Below are 16,958 nucleotides of genomic sequence, written 5' to 3' on the forward strand. Positions count from 1 at the left end.
TGGAATAGATCCGAGCGGTTTTTTGTTCGGTTGTGCTCAGTAGGCTTTCACAAGTGTGCAGTGGACACATCTCATGGCCGAGCAACTCGTATGCTGGCCTCTTTGGGGTCGAACTCAGCCGACCAATCGACATTCTCATCATGACACCATTGTCGAATAACACGCATCGATGCCTGGCAAACGTCCTCGACGGTTGACCAGGGCGCAATGTCGGCCCGGAGACGTGGGTTGCTAATTCCTTCGTAGACGTCACGAACTGTGGCCCAATTGCGGTAACAAATTGCTTGGTGCGCAAAGAGATCCTCTTTAGAGATGTGTTCGTAATTGGAAAAGGACTTGAGAAACTCCTCCACAGTAATGGCCTGTAGAATCAATACAAGAGCGTACATAGGCTGGTATCGGCGCATGTCGCGGGTGTCGCGTCGAGTTTCCTTTTGCAAGTAGTCCACCATCTTGATCAAGCTGGCCCAAGGACCTGGATCGGACGACTTGTGCTGCATGTTGCGGCTCACATTCAGAAGGTGGAAGCTGGCCATAAAGGCGACAGTGCTCTCAACCGCAAGCGCATAATACTTCTTGCGACTTATATCGCTTCCGCGGGTATCACCATCACTTGCAAGCTTGTTGTATCTTTGGTTCGCAACGTCGCCCTCATGCTTGAGTCGCCGACCTAGGCCAGAGAAGCGACTGTGTTTTTCAATGACGGCCTTGATATCGGCCTTGTCGCTTCGGCCGACCTCTGTGCCGTTAGTGGCAGGACGATCTGAGGATCCGGGCGGCACAGGGGTCACTGTAGAGGCCTCGCCGGGCGTATGGGCGTGTGAGTTACTGGAACTAACGCGGGACATGGCAGCACCTTTCTTTGATGGAGTTGAGGGAGGGGGCGGTAGAGTCGAAGAAACAGAGGGTAGCCGAGGGCGCTTGACAGCTATTGTGTCTCCGGTATTCTCTGTAGATGCAGGACGCTTCTTTGCCTGGCTGACTGGCGGGGCCTCGGTGCTTTCCGAACGCTCTCTGCGCTTCGGGGGCAAAGCTAAGATGCGCTTCAACGTTTGTCGCATTCTCTTAGATATTCGCAACGTCACAACCAGTCGCCTCTTTTCTCTGGGGTCCTCATCTTCGACCTCATCTTCGTCTTCGTGTTCAATCGGCGCCTTTCTTGCCGTGGTTGATTTGTGCCGTTCTTCGCTCCGTCTCTCGCTTGGCTCGTCTCTATCGTCATGTGGCTTGGATTCGGCTGCCTTGGAGGGAACCTTCCTCCGCGACAGCTCTGCCTCCAGAGCGCTCGGTAATGTCGGAGACAAGAGTGTGGGCAATCGTACAGGTGACTTGTCTCTAGCCAGCTCATTCTTTGCTTTGGGTGGTGGTGCTTCGGACTTTTTAGGCTTTGTTGGTCTCGTCAGGTCTGCAGCGTCCTCGCGAATCTTTCTCCTATCGGCCTTCTCTGTCGAGTTCTGACTGTCCAAGTTCAAGTGAAGGGGTGATAGTAGTGGAGGCACGGATGACCGCGAAGCATTATCGAGCTTGGCTGGTGTACCCTTGGTGCTTCCTGATGCGTTTGGCCGACCACCGTTGACTGAATCACCACGTGCGCGTCCAGCTGGAGAAGGGTTACGAACAGCAGAGCTATTAGTGCCTTTGAGAATACTACGTCCATTAGAAAGCGACGACGAGGCAGTCGGTTTGTCCCTGGAAGGAATGTCAGAAGGCGCTAAAGATTCTCTGTCTTTTCGGCGCGCAGGGTCGTCTCGGCTTGGGCGCGAACGATCGTCGACTGAGCGGGCGATGTCCGGCCTGGGTCGTTTCTGAGACCGATGGTCGTCGTCGGCATTGGATGCACGTTTCCTACTGTCGGGCGATACGGGTCGAGGTGGGAGAGAGGCGGGTGGTTTTGGGGGAAGTCTGTAGCAGGGTCAGTACGATAACACCCAGGCAATTACGGTTTAAGTTGGACGGCGCAGCCTACCTCATATCAACAACAGGGTGTTCTCGGGCTTTTGGTGGTTTAGTATCAAGGTGGTGATCTCTTTGGCGCTGTGAATCATGTTTCCTGCTTTCTGGTACCGATTTTGGTTCTGCGGATGCGCGCTCAGGTTCGCGCTTCCTGGCGCTGGGCGGTTCTGGCGTGGGTGTGTCTGAGGCAAGGCCAGAAGTCTTTTTATTCTTGTAGTCGCTCAGCGACAACTTCTTCTTCTCGCCGCCCTTAGCGATGATACCTACGTCGCGAGGGACGGGTTTGGAGGGCTCGACACGCATGTCGTAGTATGATCTGGTAAGGAGTACACCGCGATCAGCTTCCGACACAAGTGTCGAGTATTGGAGGCGGGTATTGTCCCATTCCTCAAAATGCTTGTGTCGAGACTCGTTCGCAGGGATGTTATATCGCCAGTCTGCGGAGTAGGATAGGTGATGAGGTTTCTCTGGTAAGATGCGCTGGGTTAGCTGCTGTACCGTCTTCGCCGCGGCTTCCATTGTTCATGGATGTTGGCATGCCGGAAGGACGAAGACGGGGGTGTGGTGCGATGCCGTGCAGGTTGCGGTGCGGTGCAGTACGGTACGGTACGAGGTTTGGCGATCGAGGGTGACGCGCGCGAGGGGTACGCAGGGAGGCCGAAAACGCGACAAAAGAGGCGTTTAAGCGAAAGTTTGATGAGGTCAGACACTGATGGAGATGCGAATCAGTGGAGGAGAGCGGGTTTCGAGATCGATGTTATTCACTGCTGACTCGCAGGGTCGTCGCGATGGTGATGGTGGCTGATAGTGGTAGTGGTTGATGCCGAGTGACAAGGCATGGAGGTGACCCAGTGGCATACGATAGCAGATAAGTTAAGTTAGATGATTAGCGCGCTTTGGGCACAATACAACAGCAAACGAGCGCGGGAGATCGGGGCCCCAGAGATCCGCTTAGTTGTTTGATTCAACAATTGATTGGAAAAAGACAGAGGAGAATTGTTTGTTTGTTTATTTATTTTTGTTTCGCTACAGAAAAAACAAAAGAAGGGGAGGGAAAGGCGCCTGTTCTCTTGATTCTGTAGGTCCTTCTTTGTTGTCAAAGAAAGCCCTAGGTAAGGTAGTACCTACCTAGGTATCTAGAAGTTGGCAGGCACACCTGTACCTTAGTAGCCCGTACCTCCTAGGTATGGTCCTCAGGCGAACAGGTTTATCAATGACAGTGATTATCAGTGACAACGACAGTGACAATGGTCAGGGCATGTTTTTAGCGGGGAAGGAACAAGCGTGAAGTGTTAGAGACCATCCTGTGTAAAGTAATTTAATAGAGGTAGATACTATAGCAGCTGTAGGTAGACTGTGGACTTAGATTTCCATTTCCCTTCCTTGACGGTACCTGGGAATGGGAATGTCATCGGGCATGTCCGTCCCATCGTCTCGTCTGCCTGTGGCTGCTGTTGTTTTAAGTTTTTTTGGGGCTTTGTGGCTGCCTCAATTAGAATGGGCCCCTGCAGTGGCCCGTTCCTTTTCATCACTAACCAACCAGCTACCAACATTAGCTGCTCCCATCCGCACGCACCATAATCTGTAAACTACTAACCTACATACGAACCTACCCTATACACTATCGCTATCAACCTCTGTTGGTTGCTTGTCATTCACCGGAAACAAAACTATTTCCTGTTTACTATACAGACAACCGAGAAGCGGGTTTTTCTTATGGCGGTTGAGTAGAAATCGTGGGTTTGTGCTGCTGTACACTTTGTTCTGCATAGGGGCAAGGTTTCACGTAAGAGTCTCTTGGTAAAAACACATAATCTCGACACAACATCGGTGCACTCCAGTTTCCCCATGAAACCAGATTGTATTCTAACGCCGTATCCACAAGGGTATAATGCTGCTACCTCAAGTTGTTACAATCGTCCCTTGTCCTATGCCTAGCTCAACCATACCAAAGCAAAACCCAACCCAGAGCCCATATCAACGCCCGTATGACGGCTCTATGAATCGTGACATATCCATACAGCAACTAACGAGCACCGCTCGTCACCAACGGACTGCCATTAGCTGCCCTGCGTCTCTTGTTACCGCTTTCCGAGTCATTGGCTCGGTCTTCAAGGTGACTAACCCGGGTAATGAGACCATTCAACTGCACGTTGAAATGAGTAGGCATATAGCTCATGATTTGTTTAGCCACATTGTCATACCACTGCTTAGAGCTGAGGTTCTTTAACCCATCATGGAGCCATGTTATCTGGTACTGAAGATCATCAGTACAAGCCTTTGCTTCATTGCGGACTTTGTCGACGTTTTCGCCCAGTACTGAGATTGCCTCATCGAACTTGGTGGTATGTTCAGTGTTGCGTGTTGTCAGGTTGTCGCACAGCTCTTTGACCATCTTCGTTTGGCGATTGCTTTTACCCAACTCATCTTCAAATTTTGAGTCGAGGTCCGCGACCTGATTCTTGACGAACACCAACAACTTTTCGAACAAGTCTTTCATCTTCTCGTCCATCTCACCCTTTATACGAATTTCCATCTGCGAGAAACTAGGTTTTAGAGTCTGCATCATTGTCTCTCTGTTCATTAAAGAATCCGTGGCCGGCGCGGGTGGAGGCGGAGTCTGCCGTGCTTTCAAATTCGATATAGATTCTTTTAATCTTGGCATATCAGTAATGAGTATCTTCAACTCTTTACCAGACGGATAGTCTGCCAGAAGGCGCTTGAGATCTGTAGCGGGCGGGTACTCTTGAACCTTTCCAGCAAGTTTCTTGAAGTCTTGGAGAGGCTGCTCTGCAATCTTTCTTTCCAGAGAAGCAAGAGTCGCTTCCAACTCATGGCTTTTCTTCTGCTGTTTCTTGACGGACAACTGCAGGGAAGACAATTTCGGTGTCTCCTCTGCAGAGGCAGAAATAGAAACAAGCTTTTTTCCCAAATCGTCGGTCATTTCCTGCTGATGTTTTACGCACACTTGCAAGGAAGCCAACTCCGAAGCCTGGGTGTCAAGGGCCTGCAGTTTGTCTTTCACTGATGACTTCAGACAAGTCATGTTTGAACTCAGTGTCTCCTGTTCTTTCGTGCAATTTTCTGTGATAGAACTCAATCTGGCAACGGCAGTATCCAGTACACGGTGCTCGTCAGCCTGTTCGGAACATAAGCCATTGACTGTAGAATCTAAAACATTGTGTTTCTCGGCCAGGTCCCGAGCAGCCTTTTGCAAAGACGAGACAACTTCCTGCAAATACCTCTGCCTCTTGCCTTGATCTTCAATGGTAGAAGATTGCTTCGCGACAAGTGCCCGCACATCCTGGATATCGGTTGACGAATGTGCCATAGCCTTTTCAAGGTCCGCAATTGTCTGCCGTTTCAGAAAATCCATATTACGTCCATAAATTTCAACTGTGGATTCATGCTTCTGAATGGTTTCTTGCAGGCGACAAACTTCAGCTTCAATACTGGGGACCACCGGGGCCACTGTTTGAAGGCGTGCTGACTGTTGTTTTTCAAGACTTTGCAGCTGCTTGGTCATCTCGGTAGTGCTCGTCATGCACTGGTTAAGTTTCTCTTCCAGGCTTGACACTTTAGCAGTAACTGTCTTGTCGATCTCTGAAGATATCTGCACTTCTGTTGGCTGCTGTTTTTGGAGACTTTGCAGCTGCCTGAACGTCTCGGCATTGCTTGTTATGGACTGGTTAAGTTTCTCTTCCAAGCTTGACACTTTAGCAGTAACTGTCTTGTTGACCTCTGAAGATATCTGCAGTTCTGTTGGCTTAATGGTTTGGTACATCCGCTCAAGCTGGCCGAGTCTCTCTTCCAAGGACTGACTCTTGCGCTGTCCTTCCTCTATCTGGTTTTGTAAGGCCTGTGACTTTTGCCTTTCCTTGTCAAGGCTATCCCGCAGCGCCTGCATCTCAACATTGTTGGGCTCTCTCCGTTCGAGAACAGATTGCCTAAGCGCCTTGATCTCGCCCTGAACATGAATCTCCGTCCACTTAGTTATCGATTCGTGTAGCTTCGCCAATCGTGGCTCGAAGTCTTTTTGCGATACTGTGTTTTGTGATGGCGCGGACGGCGGATCTGTGGACGGTAGCTGTTTGAATACTGAATCAATCTGCGCCTGTAGCTGCGCTAATTGTGGCTCGAGGTTTGTTTGCGATGCTGTGTTTTGTGCTGGCGCGGACGGCGGATCTATGGACGGCAGATCTGTGGACGGTGGCTGTTTGAAAACCGAATCAATCTGCGCCTGCAATTTGACGTAGATCCGAGCGAGTTTTGTATCGAGATGAATCTTCCTCTTTTCGTGTATAACCAGCTGATTTCGCTTGAGTTTCTCTACGGAAGAGAACTCAACTGGTTTCGTGTCTGACGCCTGGAGCTCGTGCTTGATTTTATTATAACGGTCCTCTGTACTGATTAACTGTGTGCGAACATGTGCCATTTCGCCGATGAGTTCCATGAATCCCTGGTTTTCGCATCTTGACTTCTGATTCTCCAATCTTGACACACGCCTCCCGCCTGACGTTAACAGCGACGTTTTCGATTCTGTTTGCCGCTAATCAGCCATGCTCCCATCTTGTTAATGCTTCTTATCTTACCATGGCTTTCAGCGGTGGGGGCGGACTTCCAATGAGGTTTGCCGTTCGAGTCTCGGCGCGCGATTGCTTCCCTGTTGTCATTTCGGTCTCTGGAGGTAGATTCGCGAGGTGGACGTGTATCGTGATAGTTAGGTTGATTGTGGTATTCCCTACCAGCCATCGCGGCTCTGGTAGCAACCCAAAGTCGCAAGCATTCGGCGATGTGATATTGTGATGACCTGAGACAGGACGAATGCAGTGTGCCGTTTGCCTAAAATGGGCACTAGCTCGATGGGAAACGTGGAAAAATTGTATGATCAAAGACGGAAGGAGGCGGCGCTGGCGAAAGCAGTTTGCGTACCTAGGTGCCCAATAACAAAATAGAGCACAGAAGGTAGAGTAAAGGCAATTCGAGTATAAGTGCGATGGACTAAGTGGAGGGGGCAACAACGACTTGAAATTAAACAGAAAAGAGTTCCCGTATCATAGGCTTCGACGGACGATGAAAGAGGGAAAACAAAGTGCAATGAGTCAACCGTGTACTGGGAAAGTGGTGCTGTAGGTAGTAGGTAGAAAGGGTAAAAAGCAACAAAGAAGTGGCACGGGTTGGTCAGGTAGTTAGTTACAGGAGAGGAGTGAGAGGATGGGAGTCAGGGGAGGAGAAAAAGATGGAAGGAAAGAAGCAATCATTGCACTGCGTTGCACTGACTGTTTGGCCATCGGAATTACGTGCGTACAGTACCTTAGTACTATGGAGTCAAGAGAACCCATGAGCTCGCTTGCCTAGAACACCTAACTATCAGATGAAATCTTGACAGTGAATCACAAGCTCATTGATACTGAAGAGGAAGAGGCTCACATAATTCGAGGTATACAAAACTTCACAGTACCTAGGTATGTACCTAGGCTTCTTCAGGACAGCGATTGAGATCAAGAGGCAAGATCCACGTTGTAAAACAAAGTATATCAATTTCCCAGCTCTTCATTATTGCAGCTTCAGGTTCGCGTCAAAAGCGCGACGAGCCACTGTACATACGGTAGATAGGTTAAGGTAGCCCGTGCTAGGTTGTACATACAACCTAAGGACGGGTCGGGGTCCTGGTCCTGACTGCCGCTACTGCACCTGCAGACCTGGTACCTAGCGATCCATTGCAATTGGGGTTAGGTCAGATGCATCGACGGGTCTGGCTTTTGAAACTGCAGACGCAACCTAGACTTGCCCCTCAACTGAAGTATCTTGTATGAGAGAAGTAGGACATCCTAAAAGACTATGAGGAAGAAGTTCTGAAGAGAAAGTGACTCTTTCCATAGGTATTCAAAAGAAGCCATTGAGGGATCTCTGTTGTCTCACTATAACGTTTTTCCATGGTCTACTCTGTAACTTACCTAAGGGACCTAGGAATTGGGTCAATATCGGGCAGGGGTCAATTCCCTTGGATCTTCTCACTAAGGAAGTACCTAGCCACAGTATCGAAGCTGTACGGGTCGTTTCCCTTCGCCATAAGTGGCGGTGCACGGTAAATCTGTGGCGCTATGCATTGACCGCGTACTAACATTTTTTTCGACGGGCAATTTATGCGAAGGACTCCGTGCAGCTCTCGCGCAACCTTACCTAGTAGCTTCCAGCCTTGTTCATCCAGGCTTTCTTCCATCACCACACCGGCGCCGTACACCTCAATTCTTCATATATCCCGACGCCGTTTGCGCATAAAACGCGACAAGATGGCTGCTGTAAGTTGAATCGTCTTTTTGTCTACGCGACTTGTAACTCACATTGGAATGCAACGATAGCCTGTGATGACCGTGTCAGAGTCTAAGGACCTTCGAGGTCTCAACCTCATCGCAGCTCATTCTCATATTCGTGGCCTCGGCGTTGACGCGACAACTTTGGAACCCAGAGCCGCTTCCCAGGGCCTTGTGGGACAGGAGAAGGCGCGCAAAGCTGCCGCTGTCATTCTACAAATGATCAAGGACGGAAAGATTGCAGGTCGAGCTGTTCTTATCGCAGGACCGCCCAGGTATGCTAAGTCGATCTCGCAACCACGAGTCCGCGAGTATTGAACTAACTGTCTCAAGCACCGGAAAGACGGCCATTGCCATGGGTATGGCACAGTCTCTTGGCCCTGACGTTCCTTTCACAACCCTTGCCTCTTCAGAAATCTTCTCACTCGAGATGTCCAAGACCGAAGCCCTCACACAAGCTTTCCGAAAATCCATCGGCGTGCGAATAAAGGAAGAGAGCGAAATTATGGAGGGAGAGGTTGTTGAGATTCAGATCGACCGCAGCGTCACTGGCAGCGCGAAGCAGGGAAAACTAACCATCAAGACAACAGACATGGAGGCTGTCTACGACATGGGCAGCAAGATGATTGATGCCATGACCAAGGAGCGCGTCATGGCGGGCGATATTATCTCGATTGATAAGTCTTCTGGCAAGATTACAAAACTCGGCCGATCCTACGCCCGATCCCGCGATTACGATGCTATGGGTGTCGACACCAAGTTCCTCCAATGCCCCGACGGAGAGCTCCAGAAGCGTAAGGAAGTCGTCCACACTGTTACTCTTCACGAAATCGATGTCATCAATTCCAGGACGCAGGGTTTCCTGGCTCTCTTTTCAGGCGACACAGGAGAGATTCGCAGCGAGATCCGAGACCAGATCAACACAAAGGTTGGCGAGTGGAAGGAAGAGGGCAAGGCAGAAATTGTTCCCGGTGTGTTGTTCATCGATGAAGTTCACATGCTTGACATTGAGTGCTTCTCATATGTTAACCGAGCTCTCGAGGACGATCTGGCCCCTGTGGTTATTATGGCCAGCAACAGAGGCAACTCGCGCATTCGTGGCACCGACTACCGCAGCCCTCACGGACTGCCCCTCGACTTCTTGGACAGAGTTGTCATCATTAACACACACTCCTACAACCCCGAGGAGATTAAGCAAATTCTTTCTATTCGAGCGCAAGAAGAAGAGATCGACGTACACCCTGACGCCCTCGCCCTCCTTACCAAGATCGGCCAAGAGGCAGGTCTCAGATACGCCAGCAACCTTATCACCACTTCGCAACTGGTTTCCGCCAAGCGAAAGGCTAAGCAGGTTGAAGTTGGCGATGTGCAACGTAGCTTTCAGCTCTTTTATGATCCTGCACGCAGCGTCAAGTTCGTGGCCGAATCGGAGAAGCGCCTGATTGGTAACTCTGGCGCAGTGGATTTTGCAGCGGGCGCCACTGCAAGCAACGGCGACGAGAAGATGGACCTTAGTTAATAATTATCATGGCGAGTAGAGCCTGGCGTTTAAAGGGTATTGGAATGTGAAGGCTGGTAGACCTGGAGAGAGAAGGAATATTTGTACCATACTGATTTGGCGTAGAATGGGATCGATAAAACAAAGCTCGCAAAGAGTTTTAAAATGTCTACTTCACATTGGCACTTATATGTTCCACTTGTTCAAGTTTACTCCCCCGTACCTAAATTTACCTCGATAGTTGCTTGACTGATTAAAAACGATCGAGATATGTATACTTTTTCTAAAAATCTGAACCGTAACGAAACTAGCAACTGGGACAGAATACTGAATGGTATGTGGTTGACTCGATAGCATAATAAGATACATGATTTGGATAGCGACCTATATATCAGATTTATGTATTAAAATTTCAGAGATATCGCTCACGACCGGGAGCAGGGTTGTGCCTCAGTAGGTGCGATATCAAAGTGCTTCGAGAAGGGGTCATCAGTCGCATTACGTGGGACATGCTCGACGATACTGGCAATGAGTTCTGACCGCTCGTTGCCCCAGAATGTGCTGATGAAAGCAAAGATGAGATCCAGGCCAGATGTGACCTAAGACAATGTCCGGATTAGACAACCTAGCCCGAGCAGCTTTCGAGAAGGATGAAGAACTTACACCTGAAGAGGACCAGACTTTTCCGTCAATAACATAACGCGCGGGGGATACCCAGTTTACTTTGGGTCCCATTTCCTTCATGATCGCCCAGGCATTCTTGTTAGTCGTCGCCATATGTCCATCCAAAACACCCGCTCTGGCAGCAACACCAGCACCAGTGCAGATGGTCATCAGGACTTTGACCTTGGGGTACATCTTTGCGATATAACCGGTGACGGCCTGAAGATTTGGGTTTCTGGCGCCAGGACCGCCAGGGACAATGAGAAGATCAAGGTCAAGATCGTCGTCAAAAGTGTTAGTTGGTGGGATCGCCGGGAAGAAGCTCGAGTTGAACTTGTTCATAGCCACAGGAGCTGTGGTGACTGGTTCAAGTGTTTCAGCTATGAGGTGAAGATTGAGCTGCTGTGTGCCGAGTGAGAGTAGCTGGAGGGGATCCAGAGGGCCAAAGACATCGATCATGTCGAATGCCTGGAAGAGGACGACTCCGACATTACGGATCTGAGAGCCGGTGATGTTGGGAATGATACCAGGGGTGATACATGATGGCTCGGACTCGCGAACGTAGTTTGGATAGTATTTGTCATGTCCAACGATCGCTGATGCAGAGGCTGTAGTGAAGAAGGCAAAGGCGCCGGTGAGAAGAGAGGTTGAGAATTTCATGATCAATGGGGGTACACTTGGCAAACAGTATCAATTTAATAGTCTGATAGGAAACAATGCTTACACAAGACGATAATGACAATTCGAGGAAAGAATAAGAACGAGTGAATTATTTCGTAACAACTCTTGAGCATTAATTAGTCCTCTTATATATACTTCCCTACAGGATCCATGCATCAAATCCTTTAGACACGGCAATTCATCCTTCAATCAACTTCTGACAAATCCTCAATCCTTCCTGCATAGACAATAACCTTCTCAAACGCGCTCTGAACCCGTACCCTATGTGATACCGTATGGCATCCTGCAGTTCCCCGACGCCGTCGGCAATAGAATGAATTCACTCTACACCCAATCACCGCCAAGGTTTCATTATGAGCTCAAACAACCACAGATCCTTCGTGGAATTGGTCAAACAATGCCTACCGCAATCTTCAAGGACAATACCATTCTACAATTTTGGCGGGGTTCGACGCGCATATCATACGAAGAAGTAAACCATAAATTCCGAGCCATGTATGTGTTGTCTCTTAGAGTAGGGCTCATGGAGGTTAACTTTGGAATCCGAACCCCTGGAATAGCCGTTAGACGCATAAGGAATATTCGTTTTCGGTGTTTTCGCATCTGCGCTCCAGGAGACTTTGAGGTGTAGATGGTCAAAGTTCAAATTGGTATCTGTTATATATAATTCGTTGGCAACTGCTAAACTTGATTGCTCCTTCCATTCTTGCATTCATTGCATTAGCAAAACATTCTCTCATCGTCTTGTGGCTTTCAAAAGCCAATATATCTAACCTAAATTCGTACATCGTTATTACGACTCATCTTGGGTATCCTACCACGTCAACACACAGCGCCCAGCCTCTTGTTGAAGCCAACTCATTGCCAAAAGGGAGAACTTTCCTTCCACCAACGCCGGTACACACCGAGAAATGGCCGCCCATCTCTTTTGTTCCTGTTTTGAAAAGTTACCATCCCAACCAATGTCTATCGATTTATATAACACAATCAACCCCAATCAGTCACGGAAGCCTACAGGCGCTCCTCTAGAGTAGCAGCCTGAGCCTCTAAAGCTTTGTTGCCCTTGATTAGATCATCCAGCCATTCTGCCGCCATCGCAAGCATTGTGCTTTTACTAAAACCACCGCCGCGGAGCCCGGGAACAAGCTCGCATAGATCGTCGAAGCCCTCTTTGATAAGGGTGCGTCGCTTCTGCTCGCTCTTTATGTGATTTTCGCGTTTCTGCTCTTCCGAAAGATTCTCTCTCGACAATTTGGCATTATTGGCAGCTGATTTGCGACGTTTTCCACCAGGAGTCTCGTTGGCAACAGCTGAGGCGATCGAGCCTGCACGCTCTGCTTTGGGTTTGCGTCTTCGTACAGGCTTTGGGGCACCTGTTTCTTCTTGTATCTCCTCGGTCGGGGCATCCTTGCTATTCCTGCTCTTCCTCCTTTTCCTTGGGGGCGTGTCAATCTCTTGCACTTTCGTGAATTCGGATAATTTGCTGTGTGGGAGTTGTGCCTTGGTTTGAAGTGGACTGCTGGGTCGCGTATTGCCAGCACTTTGACTTTGGGCTAGACAGTCAAGCATCCCTAATTGATCTTTTGAAAGAGACTCCGTTGTTTCTTTTTCCGAACTCGGGGTGTATGTAACTTGGTTGAAGTTGGCATCAGAGCCCCATTGGTATTCGGTAGGAGGTGCTCGATGTTGGCGCAGTTCATGTGTCCCTACCATCCAATCTGGATAGTGCTCTTGCTCACTGGCCGCCACGCTGCGTCGATGTTCCTCGCGAAATTCTTCCAATGGCTGGTGACGGAGATGACCCACTGGAGGGCCTATTGACCTTTGCACCGAGCTATCAACTCCATTGGAAGACTGTCGCTGGTTTGAACCATTCTGAACAAGAGTAGCAGCTGCATGTAGCACATCATCGGAGGCGTGGCGATGCTCGCTCTGGTGATGGGAATGCACTGGGGGTGGGGGTGGAGGAGGCATCATATTGGACCCCATGGATGCCATACCATGAAATTCATGAATGCCATGAGAAGGTCCTTGCGATGAAGGCTCGCCTAATGAAGATCCTGGCTGTTGGCCAAACGAAGTACTGGATCCCATGAACTGTGGAGGAAGATCGAACCAACTCTCACTGAATTGTAGACCGACCTCGCCGAAAGAGGGTACATTGAATTGATCGGCGTTTATATCGTCGAAGAATGATGAGAGAAGTCTGCTGTCGTTGTCTGATAAGAGAGGAGCACCAGGCGCGGGCTCAGGCGGATCGGTAATAGGAGGGTCTTGATTAGAAGGTACTTGGTCTAATAACAATCCGGGTCAGCATCTTGGTCTCCAAGTCCATGTTTAAACAGCCATGACAGAAGAGTTGGGCAAGTGTTTTACGTACAACCAAAAGGTTGAAAATGGCCCGAGGGCGGCTGCGACGAACCCATCCTCGGAGCGTGCTGTACGACGAGCATGGGTGCGTCCTTATGAAGGGATTCCTGTTGAGAGAATACACTGCGCCACAGAACAGTCGCAGTCAACAATGGCGTTTGGGATCTCGAACCAGCTAATCGTGTTGCGACAGGCGTAGTTTAGGTTCCGGCGTTTTCCAAGGGCGATAAAGCCGTCGGCTTTCTTTCTTTCGTCGTTAAGTGTAAGTTGAAGTAGAGGTCGGATCAATAGCCGTCTGGTATATGGCACGAAAAATGCGAAGACGGAAATTCAGGAATATTGCTAGTGTTTCGATATAGAACAAGTGCAATGGAGCCACTCGCGACGCGGACAACGGGAGTATCAGAGACTAGATCGTCGTGATACGAGAAAGAGCAGTTCGAAGTATCGGTGTTAATGAATAAATGTTTCGCGAAGATTTTGTAAGTTTTGCTGAATGTGTATATCAAATGTACTCTATCGTTGCATCTGTTTTTTATATCAACACCAGGCAACTATATAGTCTGTTGCGTTGATCAGATAGGTAAGGTAGATAGGTAGGAAAGAATGCTGTCGTTCACGGCATGGCGAGGTTGAAGCTGAGTGGAAGTCGTCGGACTGTATAATGACAGAGCTGTCTGCTTTTACTCAGAAGGAAGAGAATAAGAGCGACAGGGGACCGAGACAGTCAGGGAGTTCGAATGGAGACGGAAGTGCATGTGCTAAAGACGTGCATCGATGCGTCACATCACCTCCGCGTCCCAGGCGAAGACAAAGAAGGAGCGACTAGGGCCCGAGTTGTTCTGCTCGGACCTTCATAGGACAAAAGCTGTGGTTTTGGCCTGGAAAGGTTAGAGAAATAGAGAATACCTTGTAAAAAGGTCAAATGGTTAAGTAGCGGCCGAGAAAAGGATGGGATGGTTGGGAAGGAGGGTGGAGGAGGTGGTGGTGGTGTTTAACTACCCTGCCCAGGTAGGTAAGGTAAGGTAGGCACGGCACGGTAGGTAAAGTGGTTTAGGTAGTTGCCCGTATGTATACGTGCGGTGCAGGTGCAAGCAAGTTGGAGATGGCAGGAGCCCACTGTAACTGCCCTGCGTGCATGGAGAGTAACGGTGCGGAAGGTACGTGTGTGTAGCAGCTACTTGTGCAGAAGGTAGCTAAGTTTTTGGGGAAACGCATTCGAGAACTAGATTTGGACGGCTATTGGGCCCGTTGACCTGGTCTGAGCAAGTTCCAAACCATCCCAGCCATGTGGGGTTACCTCGGAACTTTACACGCGCCTATTCTCCAAGTATCTTATACCTCAACCAAGTGCGCTGAGTCCCCATGCTTCCCTCCTGGATCACCGTGTCACCTGCGACTTTCATCGACGTCGACCAGAGTTTTTAGCTTTCAAAAAGCTTGGCCCATAGGGCATTTCGGATAATATAGAGCAAGGTCGCGAGATGTCGAGCCCGACCGAAAGGATAAAAGACATTCGAGTTCCCTCGTCTTATTCAACAATCAATCAACCAAGACTCTTCAACACATTCGTCGCTACATGCCCCGAGACTCCCGGTACGGGGTCACTATGTCATGACGTATCCCTATATCCATAATCTGCCACCCAACTGCAGCATATGCATTTATGGGACTATCACATGCTTTCATTTCAACTTCACATCTCCCAACATCTCAATTTTGCGACCCTGTTGACGACGCCTCAGCTCCAGCTGTCATTCATTCGACCGGCCAAGCCTCAAGGGACAGACAGTCACCCGATTCCCTATTGGCCTCCTTATGCATTTTTTCGCCTGCTGAGAGGGTCGAGGTTCTAGTCATCTTGGCGTAGTACCCAGCAGACTGACTGCAGATATGTTGCTGGTCACTTGACTCATTAACTTCCTTCTAGTCAGCGATATCATGAGGCTGAGCCAACGGAATTTTGTTATCTGAATCAGCATAGCGTCAAGCACATGCGCCCAAACCGCCTTTTCCATCAGAAAGGTGACAAACGCGACCTTGTTTGCTTAACCTTACTTCCGCTGCCTTTTTTTACCTTGACTCGTGACCATGACCAGCCCATACCAGGAGGTATAGTACAATATGAGAATCAGGATCGAAACCAACCAGGGGTCATGACCGCCCAAGAGAAAGACCTTCTGAGAAAGGAATGATGTCGACTGAAATCATGCTTCAAGGGGAGATCAGGTCAGGAAGAAGAGCCGAAACCTGTTCGAGGTCCGAAATTTGACGTGGGTCTTCCCTGTCGTCGCTGGCTGTTTTCGAGAACATTTTCATTTCCATGTGCGAATATCTTGGCTTTTTCCTAGCCTGATACAGACAGATCCGCAAGAAGAAAAACGAGCTGTACTTAGGTCTAATAATATCATGGTCTCTTGCTATTCGAAATATTAAACTGAAGATATAGTACTCATTCTCTGTCCTATTTCTGTCTTCAAATTGCCTACTGTCCTGCAAGAAGATAGAAATAGTCAATAGATTCCTCACTTTTTTATCGTATGTAGGATTTTCAGGTGTTCGGCTTAACAATAAAATTTACGTACCAGTGTACCTATTTCCTTCCAAATGAGGAAGCTGTGCAGGATATCCCTGTACCCCAGAATTACATACAGCTCCCCTGGACCTCAGGTAGGTAGCGGGACCTGCCGACAGACCACATGCAAATTGCTGTACACGTACCTGAAATCATTAGTGATAACCTCACTCACACAGCTTAACTCAATCTATTACTTAATTTTACATACGAATATCCTTCTTTGAAAAATCCTCTGCCACTAACGGTTTGGAACGTTGCATGTTAAAACGTCCAAGTCCCGTACCTGCCTAGACAGGCACAAGCTAAACGGCTCCTTCCTGTGACTTCGGCGGAGCCCCTGAACTACCGTCATCGTCATCGCCAACACCAACATCAACATCACCAACTCCTCAAACTCGGACATTATCCGCATAATCTACCTGAGCTTATTTCCTCGTCCTGCACTTGCTAGACTGTTTCATACTCCAGCCCACCTCGGAGTTGTTACTCAAAGAACATTGTTCCCTGGGTTAGTGTAGTTCTCTAGTTACACCCTCTCACATCTGTTATGATTTGCAGCTCTGTCACCAAATAAAGTAAATGCGCACGCTATGTTCCCTACAGCCCTGTCAGGGGTCTTGCGATCTACCACCTGTCAAGGCAAAGCCGTTGAGTGTTTCTCGGTCTTTGTCCTACGGGAATACTAACAAAGGTGCGCTTTCACGCGACATATTGAATATCAAGCCGAGGCTCAAGTGAGAGCTCGGCGATGCAATCCTACGTCTCCACCCAGTTGAAAGAGGAAGTTATCATATCAACTCTTTACGGTTCATCTTATTAGAACAGCCTCAACTGTCCTTTATCGTCCTTGTCATTAACTTTTGACATCCAATCTACGGAACGAACTGTCAGTGCCTCAGGT

The 16,958-nt window shown here is 49.0% G+C and overlaps 4 protein-coding genes across 4 annotated transcripts; 1 reads left to right on the forward strand and 3 right to left on the reverse strand.

Annotated features, from left to right (window-relative positions):
* Positions 1 to 71: 71 nt before the first annotated feature.
* On the reverse strand, positions 72 to 2,472 carry B0J16DRAFT_261778 (uncharacterized protein; the record flags this gene model as incomplete). The annotated part of the gene is made up of 2 exons (XM_046123284.1): positions 72 to 1,902; positions 1,967 to 2,472. The coding sequence occupies 2 exons, from the start codon at positions 2,470 to 2,472 to the stop codon at positions 72 to 74; spliced, it is 2,337 nt and encodes a 778-aa protein (XP_045986240.1).
* Positions 2,473 to 8,246: 5,774 nt separating this feature from the next.
* B0J16DRAFT_380224 (TIP49 C-terminus-domain-containing protein) lies at positions 8,247 to 9,786 on the forward strand (the record flags this gene model as incomplete). Its single annotated transcript, XM_046131056.1, has 3 exons — positions 8,247 to 8,255; positions 8,316 to 8,542; positions 8,601 to 9,786. 3 exons carry the CDS (start codon positions 8,247 to 8,249, stop codon positions 9,784 to 9,786), a joined length of 1,422 nt encoding a protein of 473 aa, XP_045986241.1.
* A 202-nt stretch (positions 9,787 to 9,988) lies between these two features.
* On the reverse strand, positions 9,989 to 11,225 carry B0J16DRAFT_58308 (class I glutamine amidotransferase-like protein). Its single transcript, XM_046134098.1, has 2 exons — positions 10,429 to 11,225; positions 9,989 to 10,364 (listed from the first exon to the last, which is right to left on the reverse strand). Exons 1-2 carry the CDS (start codon positions 11,086 to 11,088, stop codon positions 10,191 to 10,193), a joined length of 834 nt encoding a protein of 277 aa, XP_045986242.1. The 5' UTR covers positions 11,089 to 11,225; the 3' UTR covers positions 9,989 to 10,190.
* A 705-nt stretch (positions 11,226 to 11,930) lies between these two features.
* Positions 11,931 to 13,852, reverse strand: B0J16DRAFT_58306 (uncharacterized protein). The gene is made up of 2 exons (XM_046134097.1): positions 13,490 to 13,852; positions 11,931 to 13,403 (listed from the first exon to the last, which is right to left on the reverse strand). The coding sequence occupies exons 1-2, from the start codon at positions 13,560 to 13,562 to the stop codon at positions 12,121 to 12,123; spliced, it is 1,356 nt and encodes a 451-aa protein (XP_045986243.1). The 5' UTR covers positions 13,563 to 13,852; the 3' UTR covers positions 11,931 to 12,120.
* Between the last annotated feature and the right edge of the window lie 3,106 nt (positions 13,853 to 16,958).

The sequence above is a fragment of the Fusarium flagelliforme genome (genome assembly GCF_020744385.1).
Source record: "Fusarium flagelliforme strain FIESC 12 MPI-CAGE-AA-0113 chromosome Unknown B0J16scaffold_2, whole genome shotgun sequence".
Classification (NCBI taxonomy): domain Eukaryota; kingdom Fungi; phylum Ascomycota; class Sordariomycetes; order Hypocreales; family Nectriaceae; genus Fusarium; species Fusarium flagelliforme.

Coding starts and splice junctions, on each gene's coding strand:
- B0J16DRAFT_58308 (XM_046134098.1), bottom strand. CDS start 11,088: ATGAAATTCTCAACCTCTCTTCTCACCGGCGCCTTTGCCTTCTTCACT. Junction 10,365..10,428: donor AAGTCTGGTCCTCTTCAGGT/GTAAGTTCTTCA, acceptor ACATTGTCTTAG/GTCACATCTGGCCTGGATCT.
- B0J16DRAFT_58306 (XM_046134097.1), bottom strand. CDS start 13,562: ATGCTCGTCGTACAGCACGCTCCGAGGATGGGTTCGTCGCAGCCGCCC. Junction 13,404..13,489: donor CCATTTTCAACCTTTTGGTT/GTACGTAAAACA, acceptor GATTGTTATTAG/ACCAAGTACCTTCTAATCAA.